At 41.7% G+C, this 25,813-nt stretch overlaps 1 protein-coding gene across 2 annotated transcripts in view; it reads right to left on the bottom strand.

Moving 5' to 3' along the window:
* Positions 1–25,813, bottom strand: part of BRIP1 (BRCA1 interacting DNA helicase 1) — a 230,185-nt gene that overhangs the window by 197,327 nt on the left and 7,045 nt on the right. For both annotated transcript variants that reach the window (XM_084823016.1, XM_084823017.1), the window contains exons 4-6: positions 24,853–25,050; positions 23,142–23,269; positions 21,308–21,433 (exon numbers count right to left, since the gene is read on the bottom strand). In XM_084823016.1, coding sequence (XP_084679142.1) covers positions 21,308–21,433; positions 23,142–23,269; positions 24,853–25,050 — 452 coding nt within the window. The remainder of the gene's footprint in view (positions 1–21,307; positions 21,434–23,141; positions 23,270–24,852; positions 25,051–25,813) is intronic.

The following is a 25,813-nucleotide window of genomic DNA, read 5'->3' as shown; positions in this document are numbered from 1 at the left end:
AGTGTACCAAAGATTACGAACTTTGGGACCTATGGCTGCAATATGGGATATACATTTGCAAATAAACAAATAAAAGATCTTTCATTTAAAAATGCTTCTGGGCACTTAACCCAAAATATCCAAGTGCTGTACAAATCAGTCTAGGGCAGAAATAAATATTGGCATCAGGACTCTTTTTTGGCTGGAGTCCTGACCCCAGTAAGACTGCAATCCTATGCACACTTATTGGGGGGGGGGGGGAGAATTTTGTTTAATTCTTTTGTAAACTACTTTGGGATTTGTTCAAATGAGAACAGGTATATAAATATTGCTGATAAAATAGATAGATAGATAGATAGATAGATAGATAGATAGATAGATAGATAGCTCTAAGAAGTCCAAAGCAGTTAAGTTTATGAACGACACTCTCAGGCAATGCTAACAACACTTTCACCTGTTTAAATTTAAGCATCTGCTCAAGTGTTTTCTTGAATTTTGTCCAGAGATTTCAGTTAACTTTTTAAATTAATTATATACAAAAACAAACCTGGAAAGCCAAGCACATGCACATTTTCATCCCAGATTTCTCTGTCAGTTTCTCTGCACATCGAAGTACACTAATTAAATATATGCCATTAGTGAATGACATGAGTTAATACTGATTCTTGACAGGTAGCCATGTTGGTCTGCCACAGCAAAAAACAACAAGAGTCTGGTGACACCTTAAGACTGGCAGAGCAATCCTATTACTCAGAAGTAAGTCCCATCGAGTTCAGTTGGGATTACTACCAGGTAAGGAGGTATAAGATTGCAGCCTAAGAAAGTGAATACTAGTAAATATTCCCCTCCACCATGATCTGTGCCCCCTCCTGAACTTCTTTTAGGACACCCTTTCTAACAGTGAACTCAGTCATTGAGTGCTGATGGCATCGCCCAAACAGGCCCACTGAGAAACAAGAGGGAGGAACTTGTGGGAACTCCAAGGTTTGCATAAGTACCTTAAAAAAAACAAAATTAATGGGCCAACCCCACCCCCCACCCCACCAATAGCCCGATGAAGACTGAGCATGCTCAGGAGACACAGACTATTGAGCACCTGTTGGAAAAGAAAACCAGGAGAAGGGAGTGACAGTGCTGTGGGGTGGAAAAGTTTTGCAAAATAGAGTTTTCCAAAACTGAAAAATTTCCAGTGCTTAATTTTTCCATGGAAAATTTCTGATTCGTAAGTTTATTAGTAACAATTAACAGATGCCAGATGCAAATACACTATTAGGCAAGCGTGGCAGTTTCAAAGTAGTAATTGATGTTTTTCAGGTGATATCCTTAGCAAGTATGTGAGAAAATACATATATGTTACTGAAATACATACATGTCTCAGTGAGAAACAGAACTAAAACATACCGACAGTTAACACTGGAGGTACTCTAATAACTTTAATGGAAGAGAGCTGAACTCTGTTGAAATAGATGAGTGGTTTTCAGCATATCATGCATAGTTCTTTGGGTTGCTAAAATTAGTGTGTCAACAGCTTTCCGTACCTTTTTTCTTAAATTCGTAAGGGAAGTACATGCTATTGTCTTTACATTTTTACAAGTTTCTTACAAGTAACCCCTCAAATGTTTCAGGGCAAATACTTGTGGTGTATTGGGACAACAAATTAACATAGGGTATTTTTTAAGCTTTGTTGCTTACTAAATATAAGTAAAATAAACATGCTAAATTAGATCACGCTATGAAAATTTTGCACGCAAAAAATTTCCAATGCAAATAACCCTATGGAAATTAGCCTAATCAAGCACTATCAGGAGCGCTCCTGTTCAGGGTTCTAGCCAGCTGGCCACACCCACCATTTATTTGTTCCCCAGTAATGTGGGTTTCTGGAAATTTTCCCTATGCAAATTAGTCACTTGCATAGGGAAAATGTCCAGGAAACCCACATTACTGGGGAACAAATAAAACGGTGGGTGTGGCCAGCTGGCTAGAACCCTGAACAGGAGCGCTCCTGATAGTGCTTGATGATCCACTGCAATGTTTTGTTGCAGCATCCACTTCTATTTAATTGATACACAAACAGTACTGGACAAAGTTGGTTACACTGGTAACAGGATAACTCGGCTTCCTTTGTTCCACTCTAATTACTTTGTCACTAAGGAACTCTCAGCAGTTGCACATTTAGAAGCCTGCTATAAGATTTTAATAAGGAGGAAAGTTGATCTTTAAAAGGGGAAAAGGGGGATCAGAACACTGTAGAAACAGCTTCCTGAATTGGAGGAAAAGGTGGAGGAGAATTATCCAGCTCTAAAGGCAGCCTAGAAATAATTTTAAGATTTAAATGGATACTATTATCATCATCACCACCACATTTATATCCCATCTTTTTTTTCCTCTTGCAAAGAACCCAAGACAGCTTTACATGGTTCTCCTCCTCCTCTCCGTTTTATCCTCACAACAACCCCCATAATCATCATTATTATTTTTAAAACCCAGACATAATCTTCTTGGTGTAAAAAAAATGACATAGTCCTTTTTTGTTTGGGCCCACAGTTTGGACCTAAACATAGTACTCTTGTCAGCTTCACCATTTCTTTTTCCGCCCTCCTCTTAATTGTAATCAGTAAGATTATCCTTCATAAGCAAATGCAAAGTCACTGTGCGCGTTATGCCACAATACCAGGGATCAACTGTCTCTTGGCCTTCGCTCTGTGGAAAAGCGGGTTCGAATTTCCTCTGGTCCCACTCAAGCTTGTCCACCATTAAATATTACAATACACGATAGAATGGAAGTAAATGCAACCCTTCAGGAGCTGTCACTCACTGCGATAAAAGGTCCGCTGACGTGCCAAATAAACAGGCCGTCAAAGCAGATAAAGTTACCAGCCGTGCTAGAATTGTTACATTCCTCTCTCAGGTTGCCAGTAACAGCAGGCTTCATTACGGTGTGCTGCCACATTAAATAGCCAGTTCCAAATATCCTGCCTTCTCTATATTGAATAATTACTTATTCACCAAAAGGATAAAAGGACGCATTATGAATGGGGCTCTTGTCAGCGATAGAGGAGGAAACAGCTGACGGGTGGTGTACATTACATATGCGGCCATGTCGGCCTCCGTGGTATAGTTGCACAGAAAAAATGGAATTCAAATTATAGCGCGTGATATTTCTGCCCATACTCTGGTTTGCTCTTTAGAAAATAAAAAAAAGCACACATCACTCTCTCTCTGTCTCACTGTCTCACTCACATATACACACACACACGGTCACACAATATTTAAGATATTAGCCAGTATGGGTAGCGAATGGACTGTTGGACAGGAGAAGCTGCAGGTTTGATGGAGACTGCAAGAAAGTGCCTTCTGGTGGGCCCCCTCCTACATTAGACAGGCCACAGTTCAGGGGTAGGGCACCTGCTTGGTATGCAGAAGGTCCCAGGTTCAATCCCCAGCTTCTTCAAGTAGGGCTAGGAAAGAACCCCAGAGCGCCATTCCTACCAGTCGATGTTGACAATACCAACGGAGCAATGGACCAATGGACCAATGGTCTGACTCAGTATAAGGTAGCTTCCTATGTTCCATTGTTGGGTCCATTTGGCCTAAGGAGAAATATTAAGAGAAATGTACTACTAGAGCCTGGTCAGCAACTAGTTTATCGAAGGGCCAGTTTGAGGAGAGGATGGAGCATGCTGGACTTGGCCCCATCCCTGAAGTGGAATGCCAGCAAACCTCCCTCCCATAGCCAACATTTCCACCACCCACTCCTTTAGTTTCTGTGCCTGCACCTGGAGTGCTGACTAGAGCGGGAGATTTGGTCTCTAGTTGCTGGTTCCTAAGAACATAACAACCCTGCTGGATCTGACCAAAGGCCTGTCCAATCCTGCATTCTGTTCACACAGTGGCCAAATGGCCAAGAGAAGTCCACAAGTAGGACATGTGCAACAGCGCCCTCCTACTCATGATCCTAGCAACTGGCATACCAAGGTACATGGCCCCTGATATTGGAGGTTGTATATAGCCATCATGACAGGTAGCCATTGATAGCCTTATTCTCCATGAGAAGATTCCTACTCTTGAGAAATGAGTTAAGTATGAACAACAAAGAGTCTTGTGGCACCTTAAAGACAAACACATTTATTATGGCATAAGCTTTTGTGGGCTAGAGTCCACTTCATCAGATCTATGCACCGTTATGCCATAATAAATTTGTTACATCTAAGGTACCATAAGACTCTTTGTTGTTTTTGCTGCAACAGACTAACATGGTCACCCCTCTGGGAGTTAAGTATCCAGTATCCCAGTAAAATGTGCGTTGATGCTATAATGCAAATCAAGATGATCGGAGAATTTAACTGACTTTCAGTAAAAACATGAATGCCTTTTAGGGGCAGGGGATGGATTAAAATGTACTTGGCATTAAAATTTTATTTTAGAAGTACACACACACACATAAAATAAAGACAGCAAAGGCTGTGAGGAGCTGAAAAAATAACATTTATTTTACAGGTGGCCTTAAAAGTTTTTCTTAAAAGGTTTGAAATTGGCATAATACTGCCTTTAATAAGCACTTCACCCTCTACTGCACCTTTAAAATGTTACCTTTTACTTTAAAAAACCAACATCAGGAAAGTAGTAAACTTGGTCTGATTTTATAGTCACCAGTAAAATAGTATAGAACTGCTCTGCAGTAGTCATAACATTTCTCAAAGCCACAGACGCCACCAGCCAAAAAATAAAACGTTTAAGAAGGTGCTTAACAGAGGGGAGAGTTGATTTTTTATATATATATATATATATATATATATATATGGAAAATTTACCATTACAATTTTAGCAACTGAGGCCTTTGTTTTATTTGTGTTACTAAAGAGGAATTTATCTCCTTCTCTCTCTCTTCTTGCAGGATTTTTTTTTTTTTTTAAGGACAATTATTTGGGGATGAAACTATACACTCATTATTTTAAAAAAATTAAAACACTATATCTTTAAAAAGTAACTCAAGTGTAGGGTTGCCACCCATTCATAATTTTTATTGACTATTCTGATTTTGTGAGTTGTTTCCATAAGACATAGCAAGCTGATTATGGTCAATTTGTCCATTTTGGGGTAGTGAGGAGGCAGAATAATATGTTTGGAACTCCAGTTACTGGATGTCCTGTTTAAATGATATGCATTGGTGAAAGAGGTAGTCAGTGAAGAGCAACAGCATTTTTTTTCTCTATTAAGAAAACTAATAAAAATGACTTGGTTTGACAAAATGTAATTATAGTGTTGTACTTCTGTTTGTCATCTCCACTTTCAGTACTGAAATGACTGTGTAGGATAATCAAGTATTAGAAGAGCCCTTCTTGATTTGACCAAAAAGCCCATCTAGAATTAATTCTGTTTCCCACGGTAGCCAACAAGATGCCTTGGGAAGTCCAGAAGCAGGACATGGTGGCAATAGCTCTCTCTTGCTGTTGTTCCCCAGAAACTGGTATTCAGTGGTACACTCATTTTGACCCTGGAGATTGCATCAGGACTTGTACCCAGTGATAAGACTTAGGGCACAATCCTAAGCATGTTTAGGCAGAAAAAGTCCTACAACTCCCAGCATCTCCCAGCCAGCTATCTATGCTAGTGGGCAGCAACCAAATCATGCAGCTGCAAATTCCATAGATGAATTACACACCAGAAAGACCTTCCTTGTGTCTGTTCTGCCAACTGGATGATTTTTGGTGTTATGTCAAGAAAAGCTTCTCTCTATCCACTTTCTCTGCATCATGCATAATTTTATATATCCCCTTATCATGTTGCCCCTTAGCTGCTTTTTTCCTAAATGAAGTAGTCCCAGTTGTTGTAGCCTTTCCCTATAGGAAGCTACAACAGTGCTTCCAACCTTCTGACAGTTGAAGCATGCCTTTTCCTTGAATTAAAAATTGGAAGGACACTTCATTCTTACACTTGAAAAACACTATTTTTAGAGTATAAGAAGGCACCGACCAGCCCCCTCTGAGGGCAGGTAATTCAGCAGCATCAGGAATGACTGAACTGTCTAGTCACACCTGATACAAGCGACAGCAGAATTGCATTGTTTCTTGTGAACCACCAGAGAGCTTTGGCTATTGGGGGGTATAGACATGCACTTAGTTAACTGATTAAAAATGATTATCTTGCCTTTATCCCACCCACAGCATTCATATGGCTTACAAAAATCCATAATTATAAAACAAGATTTCAAAAAATAAGTAACGAAGAAGTAACATAGCTAAACAAACCAGGGACAGACACTAAAAATTCCCAGACTCAAAGAGTACAACCAACTAGAACAAAACAATAACCAGCCAACATAAACAACAAATCATCATTAACCATCCAAAGCCTCGCTGGAAAGGGCAGATTTTGTATGGTGCTAAGTGGACACCCATTGGGAGTGTGTTCCATAATTGGGGCACAACCACAGAAGAGGCCCAATTCTCAGTAGCGAGGAGTGGGGGAGGACACCCAAAAGAAGGCGTCAGATGCTGGGCACTCAATCAGGAGGCAGTAGTCTTTACAGTACCATTTTCAGCAGATGCTGATCAGAAAGATTCTAGTCTAGAGGAGTAAGTTATGCAGAGGCGTTACAGGCAAATTCCTCTTTGGGATTGCACCCACAAGCGCTTTTCATTATTTTATTTATTCATAATGTTACACTAGCAGTTGTTTTGCAGCACACGGTTTGAGCATTACTGGCTGTAATGACTATTAAGCAATAGTGTTTTCAACTCCTGGGTTTAATAATTAAAACAAAACAATGTTACTAGATACAAACAATTATATTTGGTTACATTAAGTCTCTCAGTATTGTTTTCATTTTGACCTATCATTGTGGTGAATGATTGGGACCGCCCACAGTGTGCCTAGTTTAAAAAGTGGCAGCCCCACCCAAGTGCAAAACTGGGAAAAACCTTTGTAGAAGGAAAAAGGCATGCCATGAAAACCTTACCTCAACCCTTTCCTATAATTTGATGCAGGTTAAGTTAAAGAAAACAAAAAATTATTTAAGAATGTAATACTGGAAAGACATTTATTTGCTTTTGAGATTTGCTTTTCTTTATTTTTTAAAAAATCTCAACTTAATTATACACTTTAATTTAATTTAAAAAATTTTACTTCTGTAAGTTAAAAACTGAGGATTCAGATATTAAAGATACCTTATGTATTACTTCACAGCGCCCACTTTTTTAAAAAAAGAAACCAATACAACATTTAAAGTCTAAGATACAACACTTAAAGCCAGCATTTCCAAAATATGTTCACTAGCACAATTTTATGAAGTTGCTAAGCAAACGTAATACAGAATGTGGTTCTACCTTCAGTCTAAGTAATAAAAGCAATAACCTACAAAGTACTTGGCCTATGCGTCCATTTTACTGGTGTAATAAAAGAAATATGTTAGTGCTAGTGGCCAGCAACATACGGAGGACAACAGACAGGGCAGTTTCAGAACCCCCAACCATGTAGCCATTACTGTGCTTCCTCATCCCAGGCCAACGAAATGGCAAGGTCAAAGGAACAGGCCGGATTTATCGTCAGGCAGAGTATGAAGCCCACCTAATGCGTCCAATTCTGTAGTTCCAAGAAAGGGCTTCAATTTGTCATTTTTATTTTTTTACTATTTTACCCACAATCTGGATTTCTGCTTCAGATACCAAATATTTGGGGCTGTCTCTGGCATAACCTGGAAGCTTTTGGAGACATCAGACTTTTATCACGTGACTCACTCTGAACTACCAGTGTTTGGGGGATCTTCCAGGTCTGGCTGGCCTTCCTATAGTCCTTTCCACTGGCCAAGGTTTCAGCTCTGCTTTACATCCCCAGGACCCCACATTCATGGAGCCCAGACACAGGGAAGACTATAGACCCAATATCTCAAGAAAGCAGCAGAGAATGAATGTAGGAACACAGGAAGCAGCTTTGTAACATTTGTCCATTACCCCAGGATTGCCTACTCTTGAGTGATAGTGGCTCTCCAGGGTCTCAGGCAAGGAAGGGTCTCTGCCATCACCTGGTACCTGATCGTTTTAACTGGAGATGCCAGAAGTAGAATCTGAGACCTTCTGCATGCAGGTCATTCGTTCAAACCACTAAGCTATGGTTCCTCCTGCAAAGGCTAGGCCCAAGGAAGCCAGTCTTCTATTTGCCATCATTGGTTCTGGAAATGGAGAACAGCAATTGTCTACAAGTGAGGGAAGGGCCAAAACTAGCAATCCATTTTTACATCAGAGTATTATGATTTTTACATAACTGACCTATGCTTTTTGGAATCATTTCTTTGTTTTTCTGTACCTGCTATGAGCAATTTTGATTTTGTTAGCCTCCTAGAACATACCAATGTTCAAATAAATCAAAATAAATAAATCTGCCAAACATTTAATGATCAATGCTGATTATAAGTTTTAAGCAGAGTCTTTCAGTGTTTCCATTCCATTCTGCAAAGATAAGGGCAAGCTGTAGAAATATCAGTCTGGAAAATTCCTTTGGAAAATTCAAGTCCAGAAAATGCAGCTGCAAAAACTTCTATTTATTTGCAATCTGGCTAGCATATGGTTGAGCCTGGAGTATACAGATGCTGGAAATGCATTAACGTTTTAAAGTGGCTGGACTAGAATCCTCTCCATCATCCTTTACTAAACTCTATTTTTATAAAATGTAATTCCCATGGCCAGTGCCAGAGGGTGGTAAGGTCAGGCAACTGCTAAAAGACTCAACTGGGGGACCACAAATTTTGGATGGCCTTGGTACACCACCAAATATTTGTGGCGGCCATGACCCAGACTCTGCATCATGCCTCAAAATTCAACAGGTCAAGGACAAATCTCTGCTCCCCTTCCCTGCTCCAAGAGTTTGGGGCATCTTGGAAGCACAGCATAAAAATGACAAGCCCTATTGCTTTGCTCGAACTGGGAGCCAGAAAGGCAGGGGGTGGGGGGAAGATCATCCCTGCAGTAACACTTTGCTACTGAGGCTCTTTAAGCATCTCAGAGGAAGTGCAACTGTTGGGGAAGATCACCCCAGCCCCTCTAAAGGAAGGGAAGGAAAAGATCCCAATCTGAAACCCCAGAGAGCCTATACCAGTCCATGTACACCAGAGGTGGGGAGAAGGTAGATCTCCATATGTCTTGGACTTCAACTCCCAGAAGCCCCTGCCTGCATGACCAAAGGTTAGGAATGCTGGGAGTTGAAGTCCAAGAAATTTGGCGATCTACTACCTTCTGCTCACCCCTGGTGAAGACAGTACTGAGCTAGATGGGCCAATGGTCTGACTCAGTATAAGGCAGCATCTTATGTTCTCCAGCTTCAAAGGAGAGACTTGAAGGGGTATACATTTGTTGCACTGCACTTCCGAGGCACTACAAAGCAACACCCCGTCTCCTCCCCAGCTCTACGTTTGGAATGAATGCTGACACTCTTGACATGTCAGCAAGAAAACACCTGAGCAGATAGATTTCATGGCTAACCCAGCATCACATCTCTCCTGTTCCAAAGGACAGCACTGCCTGCGATAAGCCAGCTTAGAAGGTCAATGGTTACAAAGACGAAGAATTGAAACATCACAAATGGAACGCAAAATTGAATGCAAAATTAGGGTAAACAAACAGCAGGGGTTGTGATCTTTGACATGAGAAGCGATAAGAGCTTCCTTGATATCCCCCATCTACATATCACTGGAAACAAAGCCTGCTTGGTGGTGAATGCCCAGTGTGAGAAATCTCGCACAAGTACACCCTACTAAGATAACTGAAATGGCATTATTAAAACTTTTTTCTTTAAAAAAAAAAAAACTGCCTTAAAAGGCATAGTTCAGCTTCTTGATTAAACTGCACAAAGCAGCTGTTTATCCACTCACAGTAACCAGCAGGTGAACCCGATTCAATATTTATCACTGGCTTTCACAGATCACGGCTAACCAAGCAAACGTTTTAATTAAGCTGGAGCTTGCTTCAAAGAGCTCATTCAGGACGTCAATCAGCGGGGGTAAGGGATCGGATACTGTGTCAGGTGAGAGTGTGTAATACAAATCCGCAACTTTCTTCATCCCATGGCGGTAAGCTAGCCCGCTAGAGCCCACACTCTGATTGTAACAGACTGCCAGTCTCCTGGAATACGTAACTGAAGTCACCCAGACACCATTGTGAAGGTTGTAAGCAATATGTTAAAACTGCAATGGGCTAGCACATTAAGACAGATCCTTTTCACAGCTGTTTCTTGATACTCCAAGTGTTTGTTACACTACTCTCCATTTACTGTTTACTTTCTTGCCTAGTGTAAGTGGGGATTCCTCTAACGCAGCTGCCTCAGTTTCTAACAACATTAAAACACATAAAAACAAGCAGAATTAATCAAGAGAGTGCTTCTCCGGCAATGGAACATTTACCATCTGGTGATTGGTACTGGAACTCTGGCTCTGCAATCATAGAATAAATATGAGGACAGAGCCAGAATGTACATACATCCCAACTTTGCCACCCTTGTCTGAAGGCTGTGAAGAGGCTCCATCACTCTCTGCAATTTTTGAGTGGCACTGCAAACAGGGGGAAAGTTTCCAGGGCATAAGGATGGAGATGGCTGATACCAACTGTAAGTCACCCAGGGGTGGTCTCGAATCAGGGCCTCCAGCAACAAGTCTCCAAGGCCTTACCTTCTGCACCAACACCACCACTCCAGATCCCGAAGAGGTCAGGCAAATTAGGCCTCCAGTCTGAAGAAAGTCAGCGAAACTCCCCGCGTGAATCCTGTCAGCTGATGTTACAAGCCAATCAAGACACACCTGTCCCTATAAAGCCCTTGCAGCCAAGACAGCTGATCAGTCCTAGCAACAGGAAACAACAGAGGACTCCAAAGTCTGATTATATTAGAAACTGATTTTCAGCCACATTGTTTAAAATTGCTTTTCGGGACTATTTTTCATATTCATTGCATCGGTGATGCTATCTGGCCATCTCATCCTCTGCCGTCCCTTTCTCCTTTTGCCTTCAGTCTTTCCCAGCATCAGGGTCTTTTCCAGGGAGTTTTCTCTTCGCATTAGGTGGCCAAAATACTGGAGCTTCAGCTTCAGTCTCTGTCCTTCCAATGAGCACTCAGGGTTGATTTCCTTTAGGATGGACTGATTTGACCTCCTTGCAGTCCAGGGGACTCGTAAGAGTCTTCTCCAGCACCACAGTTCGAAAGCATCAATTCTTCGGCGCTCAGCCTTCCTTATAGTCCAGCTCTCACAGCCATACATTACCACTGGGAAAACCATAGCTTTGATTAGACGGACCTTTGTCGGCAAGGTGATGTCTCTGCTTCTTACTATGCTGTCTAGGTTTGCCATAGCTTTCCTCCCAAGGAGCAAGCGTCTTTTAATTTCAGGGCTACAGTCACCGTCTGCGGTGATCTTGGAGCCCAAGAAAGTAAAATCTGTCACTGCTTCCATTTCTTCCCCTTCTATATGCCAGGAAGTGATGGGGCCAGCTGCCATGATCTTCGTTTTTTTAATGTTGAGTGTCAAACCAGCTTTTGCACTCTCCTCTTTCACCCTCAACAAGAGGCTCTTGAGATCCTCTTCGCTTTCTGCCATTAGGGTGGTATCGTCTGCATATCGGAGGTTGTTGACAATTCTCCCAGCAATCTTAATTCCGACCTCTGATTCATCTGAAGCCATCTAAGTCAGACCATTGGTCCATCCAGCTCAGTATTATTTACGCTGACTGGCAGCATTTCTTGGAGATCTTTCACAGCCCTACCCAGATATGCTGAGGGCTGAACATGGGATCTTCTGCATGCAAAGCATGTTCTCAGCCACTCACGGTATGGGTTTGGCAGTAGCTGAAGCTTCCAAATTATCTTCAAGGGCAGCCACACATAAAGTCCATTGCAGTAGTCAAGGTTACAGAAGCATAGATCAGCACTGCAAGGTCCTCACTATCCAGGAAGAGAGAGAACCCTGCACAATAAATGAAGCTGATAAAAAGCATTCCTAATCAACATAGCAACCTACTTATTAAAAGAGCAGGTTTCTAGCTATTAAAAGGTCTCCCCCAGAACAGTTGCAGAGAAATTGTACTGGTTTTGAGACAGGACTTGATGCATTGATGGGGAAATATCTTGTCATTTCTGCTAGTGGTCTATTGTGGCTAGGAAAGGACTGAGGGATTTTATTGTTTTCTCTGTGGTAGCACACACAGCCAATAGCTAAAGACAGGATTTACCGGGGGGGGGGGGGGGGAGCAGGCCATTGCACTCCTAATAAAATTCCCATGGAAAAACATAAAACTGATCCATTTTGCTCATTCAGAGTCTGATCTATCACCATATGCCACAAACAACTAGCACAGGTATATGTGGATAGTGAACTAGTGGGTGGGTGGGTGGGGGCAAATTGTAGGCTAATACTTTTTTTGCATTTATTTGCAGGTCTGCTGCAGTTTAAATATAAAGATGTGTAGATGTGTGTTTACTGAACTACACCAATTCTGTTTGAAGTCTTACTTTTCATAAACTGCCAGTCACCAGTTACATACAAAGTTCTCCCCTTTAAAAAAGCCACCCTTTTAAGATAAAAGGTCAGGCCCAAACAAAAAGCTCAGTGCCCTTTTAACTGTTAATAGAAATGCAATTCTTTTCAAAAAGTCATGGTTCTCTTTTAACTGAACAGATATTCTTTAATTGTTCTACTGGAAATACATGCCCTGTGGGCTTAGGACAAAGTAGGATATCCAAAACCAACACGTATGTATGTTCAAAGGGCTCCATGCATGGCCTTGCTTCTGTAATATTTTGTTAGCATAAGAGAAAGAAAAAAATCTGTTAAAGGGCATATTGTCAACAAACACTGCACAGGCAACAATGCTCACCCACTGTGCATGATCAAAAGGTAGCAAGAGCAAAGAGTTTACCTATGCCTTTATCATGGCTCTCACTTTTGTCTCCTTTTCCAAGCTGCAAAGCATGCTTTATAGTTCTTGCCAGAAGCAGCTCGTTTGAACAGAAAGGGCAGAATGAGGTGAGTGAGTAATGCAGCAAGGATACTGGAGCAAGACATTTTGAGGGGCTGTATCTTGGTGAATACTGTAAGTGATAGAACACATGCTTTGCATGCAGAAGATCCCAGGTTCAATCTCCAGGTAAGGCTGGGTAAAACCTACCAAAGCTTGATAGACCAAGGGAGTGACTCACTACTGTGCAGCTTCCTATGTCTGTATGTTCAAACGAAGCAGCAAAGGAGGAAAAATGAATTCCTTGTTTATTCTTCTAGTCCATTATATTCTTCCATGCCATTTTGTTGTTGTTCAGATGTTAAGTCGTGTCCGACTCTTCGTGACCCCATGGACCATAGCACGCCAGGCCTTCCTGTCCTCTGCTCTTAGGAAGGGTTAAAGTCACTGATAATGAGAGCTTTGGAATGCCTTCAAAGTACCTACATTTTGCATGGGTCAAAGTATTTTCTGCTTAAAAACAAAATGCAACCCGTTGTGGCTAAGGGCAGTTTCACACATTACACGAGGCAAACCCACATCTCTCACTGCTTCAGCCAGTGCTGCCTGCCTGAGAAGGGTACACTTGAATGATACACATGATTGTAAACATGTATCTGATTAATTCTTAGTTTGCATTTTAGGTTACGTCGAAGATAACATCTTAGGGATACCCTTAAAAAGGTAGGGGGCTAATTCAGGCACACTCCATTTTCTTCTCCGCCCTTGTGCTACTCCTCCACTGCCACCCCTTTCTGCCATATTCCAAGGGCTGTGAGCTCACAATATTATAGACAGGACCAACCAGATTGTATCCCTAATGTGCGAAGAGTTTTGTCAAAAGCTGCTGTCCTGAACCTCTCAAGCTCCATTTGAGTCATTTAGAGAAAGGTTGGGTAGACGTCAGGCTTGCCACCTGGTACTTTGTTCTTGACTAGAACCCCAAGGTCCACCATGGCAGAGCTGGCTCCAGAATAGTGGCTGTGGGTGGAGAGGAGCCAGACAGAAAACTGTGGTTTGGAGGGTGGAGAAAGTTACGCGCGTGACCTCTGTATGCAAGTACAAATCTACAATGGAATTACTACAGATTGAGGCATCCTTCTCCAACTTGATGCCCTCCAGATGTGTGTGACTGCAACTCCCATCATTCCCAGCCAGCATGGCCAATGGAGAGCAACAAGTTGGGGAAGGGTAAAGTAAGGATTCCAGCAGCTTAACACATTAGGGTGTGGGGGGACAACTTCTTGTTGTTGCTATTGTTCAATAACTGGGAATCAGAAACATTTGCTGATCTGCTCATCATCCAGCAATCTACTAGTAGATCCTGATCTACTTTCCTGATTTAGAAAAAAGTTGTAAAAAGCTGACAATGCCTTGATTGTACCTTATGAAGAACCAGAATTTTTATTTCAAGAGTCAACTTTTGAGCTTGCAGACACTAAAACTTTGGTGGCTGTTTTTAGGGCCTGCATACCCTAAAAGTTTAACATGATTTGGTGCTGGGTTTCAGCATCAAAAATCCATCCACCTAATTAAGTGCAATCTATTTGCCTCTTCTGTCTCCTGTAGTAACAACCTGAAATAATCAAACCCTTTATCTCAGGAGATGATTAAGAAATGGATTATAATTAACTTTTTCATTAGTTCGAGAGTCACTTTAAACAGATTTTGAAATTTGAGTCTTGTGAACTTTAACATTTTGAGCAGACAATGAGGTTAGTTTGTTGCTGCATATTTTGGTCATATAAGGTTTACAATACCATGGGTTGAATCCAGATTTAGGTGTGTGCAGCTGGACTTCCCAACCCCACCCACTCCATGGTAACCCCTTCAGCTCCCTGAAAATGCTACACAGAGGTTTGGGGTCCCCTGTTGAATAGGGTAAGCTGGGGGGGGGGAATCCCTGAAAACCATGTGGTGGCACCTTCCAAGTGTGGAGCCTGTCTGTCCACAGAAGGTAGATCCTGGATCCAACCCAGTACCTGCAGAGGAGGACACTGAACTCCAGTCTACAGAACTGTGTGAATTATACAGGAAGACACATGTCTTGATCAAACAAGAGTTCATTGTTGGCTTACGAATCCTGGCCTGTTTGGGAGCAACAAAGCAAGAGCCTGGATTCAAGTTTCACAATAAACTAAATGCTTCCTTATTAGCTTTGCCTGCTTTGCAAAGGGGGGGGGGGAGGCTGAGTGAACTAGCACAATACTTCTTTCACAGTAAACCAGGATATGCCTTATCATTATGCATAAACATAGTCTATGTCTCCAGCATTACTCATATCGTAAACACTAAAAATGGAACGTTTGCATTCCAAAACAAGAACGAGATTTGGGTGCAGGCTGCAGAACTCCCCTGAAAGTTCCTATATGAAAAATCATGTTTTCCCAGTATAATGTCTAAATCAGCCCACATAAATCAAACCCCTATGTGATCTGCAGATAGTGCTTTCTTGGCAAAATTAGGATTTTTAAAATTTTCTGGTGCACAGAACATGCAATCCTGCCCCCATTTGACCTTAACTACAAAATCACCTCCTGCATTTCTTAAGCTTATTCTGCTTGCTTTCAGAGCCGGGCTACCAACAGGATTTTCTGGGCCCAGTGCCCAAAAGTGTGTACTCTGTGTTTAGACAAGTGGAATAAAAATATATTAAGACATTGTGAAAGGGATGAGGGAGGAAAGTCATTGGTACTCTCCTCCCTGCTGATGCCACACACATGAACACAGGTTTTCCAAAGCACACACAGGGGTTGCCACAAAGTTTGGCCTTCCTACTGGACTCCATATTTACACCCCTCTCTGTGAGCCAAGTCAAGAGGCTTTGCTTCCTCGCACCAATTTCCAAACTACAATTTCTGAATGATCAGGAAAAGCACAGACAAGTCCACTCCCTCCATAAATTTGCTTATAATTTCAAATGTCAATTTATCTAATAATTCTTACAGTCAGATTCATGAATGGGAACTGCACCAATAAACTACAGCTTGAAAGCAGGAACAGCCTTCTGCCAAAGATGATTTTTTAAATTCATGCTTTATAATCCAGGAACTCATTTAACAGGCTAAAATACTGCATATATAAATATTACAAAGTTGTGGTTGCTAGCTATATAAGCTGTGAGTTTACTCACCAATCATGTTTTTTTTAATAATTCAAGATTGAACTTGAAGGTTTATTGAAGCTATTAAAAAAAAAAAAGGATTAGCATCTGAAAAGCAACAGTACCCCCTGCTGGCCTCCAAAATTCTTTAAAATGAAATTCCAAAGCATGACAGATTTCATATTCTACAAATTCTTTCTCAACACAAATATAATTAATTGACTGTTAAACCAATAGAGATCTTCATCTGCAAAGGAAGTTGTTTTTTTAAAAAAATAAATAGAACCATTAAATATCACCGTTTGGTTCATTAGGAGTTTCAAGATATAAGGCATAAACTAGCAATGAGCACAAAGTACAATTTAAACATGATTTAAATATTGTGTTAAAACATTTGTCTAGTAGGTCCATGATGGATATGGCTGTCTGGAAAAGAAGAGGGTAATGTTTTCATCCATTCATTCCATCTCTATATCGCTCAATAGCCAAAGCTCTCTAGGCAGTTCGCAGCATGATACTCTTTCCTGATACTACCATTTCCCCACAAATGCACTCTCTTTCTTAGCTGTCAAGCAATCTTAGATGAGGGAGCCCTCAAACATGTAGCACAGAGTTTACCAATGAAGGATTCGAGGTTGAACTAAATCTGTGTATGTGGATTTGTTTAGGCCTTTTCTAGAATCCATGTTTAGATTTGCCTGGGAAGGTTTATGCCAGGAATCTCAAGTCCCTTGCCCTGTATTCAGAGCCATGGAGATCGCAACGGGGAAACCAAGTTGTGAGGATCTCAGTCATGGTTGTAGTTATTTGCTTTTGACTGTTCTGGAATTTCATAGGGCTTATAGCAAATGACCATCAGCTATATGATTTCTGAAAAGTGTAACCATTAAACTTTTGCTGTGGGATTTCCTACAATAAAGACATCACACTGATTTGGGTGTTCTGAGTCAGATTGCCAGAGTGTGTGTGCTCGAAGGATTGGGATCACAGAAAGCAATTAACTTTATTCTACAATAAATGTGGAAAGTGTATTACGCTGCAATGAAATACAGGTTGCAAGGCAGTAGGAATCAAGCACTCAAAAACTTTCACCCTTGAAAAGAAGATTCTAACTTCTTTGTATATCTATTTACACAGTGTTTCACTTCCTTTCCATTTTTTTTTGAGTGGTAGAGGATTTCATGGGATAATAGTTAACAAGTATTTCTTGTAGCTGATGCTTAGCGGGTTGTACATCATCTAAGACCAGTCTTCCCCAAACTGATGTCCTCTAGATGTTTTGGACTACAACTCCCATCATCCCTGACCATGGACAGGGCTGACTGGTGCTGATGGGAGTTATAGCCAATACCTCTGGAAGGGTGCCATGTTGGGGCAGGCTGCTTTAGATCATACCTTGAAAGTAATCTTCCTGACAGGGTTAGATTCTGGAGCAAAAGTGGTCACTGTAATAAATTTAAGCCAATGGACAAAACTGTACCGTTCTACATACAAAGCCGGCCTAAACAGCATATCAATTGCAAACAGTCTTCTGACTTATCCTAGTCCAAGAATCACATTGTTATTTTGGGGAGGCGGGGACACAGTTGTCAACCTACAGTGCTTTCCTTTCTTACTGCAAATGTTAAAGCGGTCAGGGAGGAGGAGGAGAAAGGGGGCGAGGAAGAAGCTAGTTTGGGAGACAACCATTCATTTCACATTTGTAGCATTCCCAGAATGCCCTGTATTCCAATCAATATGCCTACACTGTGTTAAACAAAACAGATTTACACAAGTGAGAGTTCAGTAGGTCTGTCATATATTATTAAAAGTTTATACATTGATTTACAGGGCCAGATTTTTCTGCTGACATGCTTTCAGTGAAGAAAGAAAAAAAAATCAATGGTGTTACCTTGGCAGACAATCTGACCCATTTGCATTTAATGGAATTTCAAAATTATTCAGTACTTAAAGAAACAGCTTTCACTTGGAACACTACTTGAGATCTGAGTAATAAATCACTTAAAATTGCTTAAAAGGTTTCCTCCTCCCACCACTCTGGTCTCGACACTCGATTTGGTAATAAAGGGCAGTATATAAATATTTTAAATAAATAAGATTCTAGCAAAATGAGTAAGAATATAATGCAACAATGGGACAAAATAATCCTTACATTGCTTTCCTTTACCATTAAAGGCCACAGGCTGCTTCATCCATGCATGTAGCAACCTACCATCCACTGACTCTAGGACAAGTGTATGTGGTGTTTCCACTGAAAAGTATTTTATTTATTTCATTTATATCCTGCCTTTTTTCCTCTTGCAAGGAACCCAAGGCGGCTTACATTCTCCTCCTCCTCTCCATTTTATCGTCAGAACAACAACCCTCTGAAGTAGGTTGGGCTGAGAGTCTATGACTGGCCCAAAGTCACCCAGTGAGCTTCCATGGCCACGTGGGGGATTAGAACCCAGATCTCCTGGCTCCCAAGTCCAACCCTCTCACCACACTAGGTGATAAGAAAGTTCTATCTGTGCTTTTAGACCTGCAATAGCTCATTCACACAAACAACTCACCACTTGATGCTGCAGTGGATGGCTATGTCCTGACTTCAGATAAATCAGAGTTTTTTGTGCCAGGAATAAGCCTGGCATTCTCCCAGGCTCACATGCTCCCCATCCCCTCCTCTTTCAGTGTGGCCATGAGGAAAGCAGAAGCTTCCACTTGTTTAGACTAACTGCAGCTTGTCATGTTGTCTGAACCTGACAAACTGTGTTTAATCTTAACTACGGTCTATTTGAAATAAGCCAGCTTCAAATTGTGATTTATGAAGCTGGCTTGTTTCAAACAAACCATAGTTAAACAACAACTTAAGGTTCGGACATAATGCTAAACTGTGGTTAATTGAAATCGGAGCAAAAGCCATGAGAGAGGAGAGCAAAGTCCCAGAGAGACACTAGGCTCATTCCGGTCACAATAAACCACAGTTTATCATGATGTCCAGATGCAGCCAATGAGTGATAAACATGCATGAGTGAATCGGCTTTAAGAGTTTCAAGACCAGCTGATTATTTTGGGTTCCACACAGACAGGGAAAGCCTTTTTGAGTATTTGGAACAGTTCCAAACCAGACCTTGAAGAATTTCGTTTCCTAAGAACCTCAACTTTCATAGTATAAAAAGAATTTAACTGCCCTTATGATTATTACATTTCTGAAAAACTGTGTGGCCAGTGCCTACTACAAACCAGTACTCTTAATAGCCAACAAGGTGAGCATTAAATATTTGGCATGGTGTGGTGTTATTTGCCCAAACTTTGGGCTTGCATGCCCCCTCTTCACATGTTCAGACAAACCAGCAAATTATGGTTTGCCTCAGAGAACTGACACGGTACGGGAGGGAGGGAGCACACAACCCCACAGGGTCCAGTCAGGTCTGTTCACACAATGCCAAATGATGGCTTGGTGTTAATGTCTGAACCACCTTTGTTCTGGAAATACAAAACAAAATTCTGGCCAGGAGACACTAAGAAGAGATTTTAATGTAAATGATTTTGTGTTTCACTTCAAAGCTTGGAAGAAAAATTGGGCTGATCTCGAGTCTGAATGGACCGGGTTTACCTGAAGTCACTACTTGTGAATCAATTTGGCTGAAGGAATCCCTATTGATTTCCCATCACTGCAGTAGGAGGACACTAACTATAGAAGCAACTTAATTGTGCAGTCACTGATTTTCAGTTAGACGCAACAGCAAAAAAAACAACAACAATCAATCCAAGTTATCCAACTTATGAAGTCATCATGGCAGCTGAGGTCATTAACTCACACCACAGGAAAAAGTAAAAGCACTCACTCATTTCAGTAATAATCCATGTTCTGGTTAGGTGTTCTTACCACCCCTCCAAGAGAAGAGAAAGGAAGCTTTCCCTCATAAAGAGGGCCAGCCAAAGCAGAGAGGCAAAGTAGGCACCTGCATGGGATGCAGAATTCCAACTATATATTCGTTAGCTGTGCAAAAGTCTTATAGCGTGAGCCACTGCTGCCCATGAGTGAGGAGCTGGAGCAAGGAGCAAAGGCTCTAGGGGAGATATTAACCCATCAAGGCTCTGGGAGTTGACCGAGAGCTTATATATATGCTGTCAGCTACCTTTCTTCCTAGTTTAGCAGCTGCAGCTGGGTCTGCTCCCTCATTGTCTGCACCTGGGATTTTCCCAGTTTCCCCTTTAACAAAAGGATCTTCAGGGTCTTCTAAAAAAATTAAAAATACTAAGCGCCACAATTCAGAAGTACAATAAAATCAAGAACAAAGAACACTGATTATTGAAACTGTTCTGTGATTTTGTTTATTTTTATAACCAACATAACACTAATAGAATATTGTTGCATTTACGTCTCTTGTGAACCCACTTTGAGTGCAGGAATTGCTGAAAATGGGTATGTTAATAAACCTCATGTAGCACAAGCCAAAGAATACACAACCAGTACCATCGTAGACTATCAATATAATTTACAAAAGAAGCATGGGCATACGATAATCAGGCTAGCCAAAAAACTTTGGAAACAAGTGCATTTCAACCAAATGCCTAAAAGCCAACAAAGAACTAAATTAGCAAGGGAACTCTGAAGAATAGTGGCCACTACTGAAAAGCCTCTACTCGTTGTAGAGACCAGCTTAGCCCCTGTGGCACCTCACAAGCAGCCTTGATCACACTGAGTGGTGGGGAGAGAGGCCCTTGCATTTCAAGAGAGTTGGAAGCACGGAGACGTCTCTTTTCATGCCATACCTAATTTCTTTCACAAGTCCCCATGTTTCCTACGGTCAAACAGGTTTTGCAGGTTTTTCAAACAATACCAAAACCAACCAGACCAGTTAACTCCAGCTTAACCCATGGTCATGGGATGGGTGCAAACACAACAGAGCAGCAGTTCATCTCTCAAAACCATCTTCAAATCTCAGACAACAGTTTTTTCACTCATCTGTCATTTCAGACCTCTTGGTTCTTTTGCATAAATGACAGTAACTCCCTCTGAATGTAAAAGATCAAGACCACACACCAAGGGACTAACCTATTCACACTGTACAGCAGCAGAGCATGCCTAGCCCACAAAGGCTTGCCAGGATGTACCTGAGGTAAGAGCATCTTAACAGCACAGCAACAAGTGGATGAAGCCAGAGAGGCCAAGGAGGTATGCAGTTCATACAGCTGAGCTTTCATGCTCAGTTCTTACACAACAACATGATTTCTCTTTACTTTTTGAATCCAGAGCTGCTGTACTTACCATTTTGAGAGAGAATGGGAGAGTTTTTCCAGAGGACACAGTCAATTCCCCATTTTTCCGCTGCTGATAAACCTCCAAAGCATCAACGAACTGCACTCCTTTGGCCAGCCAGTGTCGTTTCCTCGCCTGTAACAAACACCAGTGGCTTTCAAGCTTTCTATGGTGGGGAAAACTCCACATTGAGCTGCCTGCTATGGAACGCCTGCAGCACGTCGCAAAGGAATCTGAGGCATATTGTATGGCAGGAGTGGGCAGAAGGTAGCTCTCCAAATGTTTTGGACTTCAACTCCCAGAAGCCCCTGCCAGCAAGCTTAATGGAGTTGAAGTCCAAAGCATCTGGAGATCTGTTGTAGGAGACACAGAGTTCACGTATGAAATAGGCAAGGTCTATTTGGCCTCAACAGTGTCCTGCCTGAAGAGGTAATGTGTCTGAGAATACATCTGACATTCCGCAGTGGCTGTACAGTACAGGAGAACATCAGAACCTACCTTATATTCAGTCAGATCGTTGGTAATAAGAACATAAGAGCCATTCTGTTTACACAGTGGCCAACTGGCTGCACACAGGAAAGTAGGTCATGAGTGCAACAGCATCCTCCCACCCGTGTTCCCCAGTAAACTATAAACTGGAGTATATAGGCATACTGCCTCTGATCCAGGATGTAGCATATAGCCACCAGGACTGGTAGCCATTGATAGTCTTATCCTCCAGGAATTTGTCCAATCCCCTTTAAAAGCTATCCAAAGTGGTGGCCATTACTACCTCTTGGGGAAGTGAATTCCATAGTTTAACTCTGCACTGTGTGAAAATATCCTTCCTTTTATCTCTCCTGAATCTCCCACCAATCAACTTCATGGGATGACTCCGGGTTCTAGTATTATGAGAGAGGGAGGAAAATGTCCCCTACCCCACTTTCTCCACACCATAATTTTGTATACTTGTATGCTGGTATACCTCTATCCCATCTCCCCTTACTCGCCTTTTTTCTAAGCGAAGCAATCCCAGCTGTTGTAACCTTTCTTTATGCAACCTTTCTCTAGCCCCTTGATCACTTTAGCTGGCCTTTTCTGCACTTTTTTCAACTCTACTATAGATGTGGTGAGCAGAACTGATCAAAACTGTACATAGTATTACAAGTGTGGTCACACCATAGATTTGTATAGATATTCCACAGCTGGAATATCTAGCTCACTTTTGTCTACACCATTGGTCTCCAACTGCTGGGTCAGAACCCCCTAAGGTGGGTTGCAACAGCAGCACTAGCACCACATGAAAGGTGTTTATTTATTTTCAATATTTGTATACCACTCCACACCCAAAGATCTCCCCAAATGCATTTTTTTTTACTAAAGGGGGATTCCATATTTAAAAAGGCTGAAGACTGCTCATCTGCACTGATGCACAGTGGCTCCTCAGGGGTTCAGACAGGAGTCTTTCCCAACCCTACTTGGATTGAACCTGGGACCTTTGGCCTGCAACGCATATGTTCTACCACTGAGCTGTGGGGAAGATCGGTAGCACTGGGCCAGTTGGCTTTTAGGAAAGCTCATCCACCATTACTGATCTTCTCAAGGAAGAATTGACAAGCTTCTGAGAGTTCCCCAGAACACAGGTCAAAAACCACAGTCTTAAGCTAATAAGAAAACTGTGCTATTTCCCGTTCTCTGTACACTTGGGGTAAAAAGGTCACTTGCTGGGAGAAGCAGCAAGAATTTAAAGAGCGATCCACAGTATAATTTAGGTTGTGACTCAACCCAGCTAATCTGATGGACAATGAAATGGCCTCCTTGGATGATTCATAGATTCATTTTACTGGCAGTAAACTTTGCTCACCTGCTCATCCGTTTCTAGTGAACGAATCCTTTTCCTATCTACTTTAAAATCACTGTCTTCACCTTCATGTAAAGATGCCTGCTTCTTTGCAGATAGTTTGGAAGAAAGTGTTTTTTTTGAGATGTCCTCTGCAATAGCAACATATAAAATAGATATTATGGGAGGGATTGTTCTTTTACCCTATAAATACCTTATTCACCACAGTAATATACTGGAAGTTAAGGGAACAGCCACAACAACCTAAGGGGAAATGGAGTTTGGAGGAGAGGATATGCTACCTCGGAGGGGGAAGAAGCAGCTCCAAAGAAACTGTACTTCATTTTTACTGTGAGTTGCTTTGGGGAACTTTCAGGATGGAAATCAATCAAAAAGAAAAAGAAAGACCAATCGTGACATTCACTTGCCCTGATCCAGAAGACCCCTACATGGGTCATGAGTACAACTCATTTCAAGTCAGACAGATCTGTGGGCTCAAATGGAAGTGTATGGAGATCTATTCTCTGTAATGAAAAAAAAGACAGCCCTGTGCACATATCCAAGTTCCTGAACCTATAATGAATCCCCTGATTGGAAGTTCTGAAGTGACATGGGAGGCTACAAGAAATAAGGCTTTTACAGTCCCTTTACTGTGAAATTCACTCCACAAGGCTCTCTGTTTTGTTTTATTTTGTTTTAAAGCTGCTATAGACTGGGCCATTTGCTGCTTAAGATGGTCTGATTCCGATTTGTTTGGGTTAACCAGCAATTTAGTTGACTGAGATGACTGCTCATCTGTGACGCTAATTTTTATTGCATGCTGCTTAATTTATTTTGCAAGACACTTGGACAGTAGATCAGGTTCTAAGGAAGGATGAAAAAAAATCATTAGCAAGTGTTCCGAATCCATGTAACACCATTACTATATTTAAAAAAATGAGTAAGTCTCTGCTACACTGCAGTAAAAATGCAGGGCTATTAGTGACACAAATGCAATGGGAGTAAGTTCACATGTAATGACTTAAATAATACTTGCCTTCCATCATTATAAAAACAATGACAGTTAAGGACACAATCCTATGCACGTTTGGAGTGCATGGGAGTTGTAGGAAAAACGTTTTAGGAAACAAGTCCTACAGCTCCCAGCATTTCCCAGCCAGCCATGGGGCCTAAAAGTGGCGGAGAGGAGTGCATACTGCTGGTATTCTATTGAAAAATGAAAACAAAATCTAATAAATAGTTATTAACAACAAAATTAAAGGACCGTATTCATGTCACACTTAGACTATGACTGTTCATACCACTTTAAAACATGTCATTTCCTATATCCCTCCCTGTAGCATTCAAACTCCTTAATGCAAAACCTCTGATCTTTCCCTCCTCTCCCTTCAGCCTCCGCTGAATGATTGTGCTGCCCAATTAATTAATTCTTGTATTTTTAATTTTGGTTTTACATATTCTAAACATTTTAACCAATGAGCTTTTGTATCCATGATGATGTTTTTTTAAATTCTAAACCACTTAAGAGATATTTTTTAGTTATGGTAAGTGGTGAATGAATGAATGAATAAATAAAAGTAAATCAATCAACTCTTTTAACACTTCCCAGTCTAGTTGCCCGGAGTCTACTCTTTCCACGGATCTTTACCAGTCTGCCCTTAAAGAACATAAATGCTGGATGAACCCTTAAAAGCCACCTCAGAAAGACATCCCCAGGAAGTGATGTAAAAATGACCTTTGTTCCTTGACATGGTTCCACTGTTTGTGGGCGTTGCTGTTCCACTGTTGGTGAAGGAATAAGAAGTGCCTTGGTCCCCCTCTGCACTGTCCTGGCCCGGGGTTGCGGGTTTAGCATGGCACCTACAGCGGCACGGCATTGAGGTCTCCGGCTTCTTGCATTCCTTTGAGCCCGACAAGTCGGCAAGTGGCTTTTCTGAACCGCAAACAAGAGAAATATGTTTATTAAAATGCTACCGACTTGGGGAGGATCATCGCATAGGGATTCTCTGAGCTGTGCGTTTTCTCCTCCCCTCCTGGGCTGAGCAGGTATAGGAACCTAGGACGCTGCCTTACACTGAGTCAGGCCATTGGTCCATCTAGCCCAGTATTGTCAACACTGACTGGCAGCAACATCTCTCCAGGGTTTCAGGCAGGAATTCTTCCAGCCCTACCTGGAGATGCCGGGGATTGAACCTAGGACCTTCTGCATGCAAAGCAGGGGCTCTACCACTAAGCCACAGCCCCTCTTCCTAAAAGAGGCATGCACTTGGGAACATAGGAAGCTGCCAGATACTAAGCCAGACCATGGATCTATCTATCTCAGTATTATCAAGACTGACTGGCAGCAGCTCTCCAGGGTTGCAGGTAGGAATATTTCCAGCCCTACCTGGAGATGCCAGAGATTGAACCTGGGCCCTGCTACATGCAAAGCAGGGGCTCTATCACTGAGCCACAGTCCCTTCCCCAAAGTATAGGCAGCTGTTCCACCAACATAGAAGCAGTGTATCTAACCCCTCCAAGTGTAACTGGAGTATGGTATTGCCCTGCCCAGTGACCAACTCAAACTAATGAACCAACTAAAATGTCTTTAATTAGGTGACAGCCCTAGTTATCAAGTGACTAGAAATCAATGATATACATGCATGGATCAGACCACAGTCCTACACTACTATGAGCTCAGACCATATGTGACCTTC

The sequence above is a fragment of the Heloderma suspectum genome, chromosome 16 (assembly GCF_057233095.1).
Source record: "Heloderma suspectum isolate Gila_16-S chromosome 16, 16-S_ref, whole genome shotgun sequence".
Classification (NCBI taxonomy): domain Eukaryota; kingdom Metazoa; phylum Chordata; class Lepidosauria; order Squamata; family Helodermatidae; genus Heloderma; species Heloderma suspectum.
The sequence above is the reverse complement of the archived record's forward strand: the minus strand, read 5'-3'. Positions and strand labels throughout refer to the sequence as shown.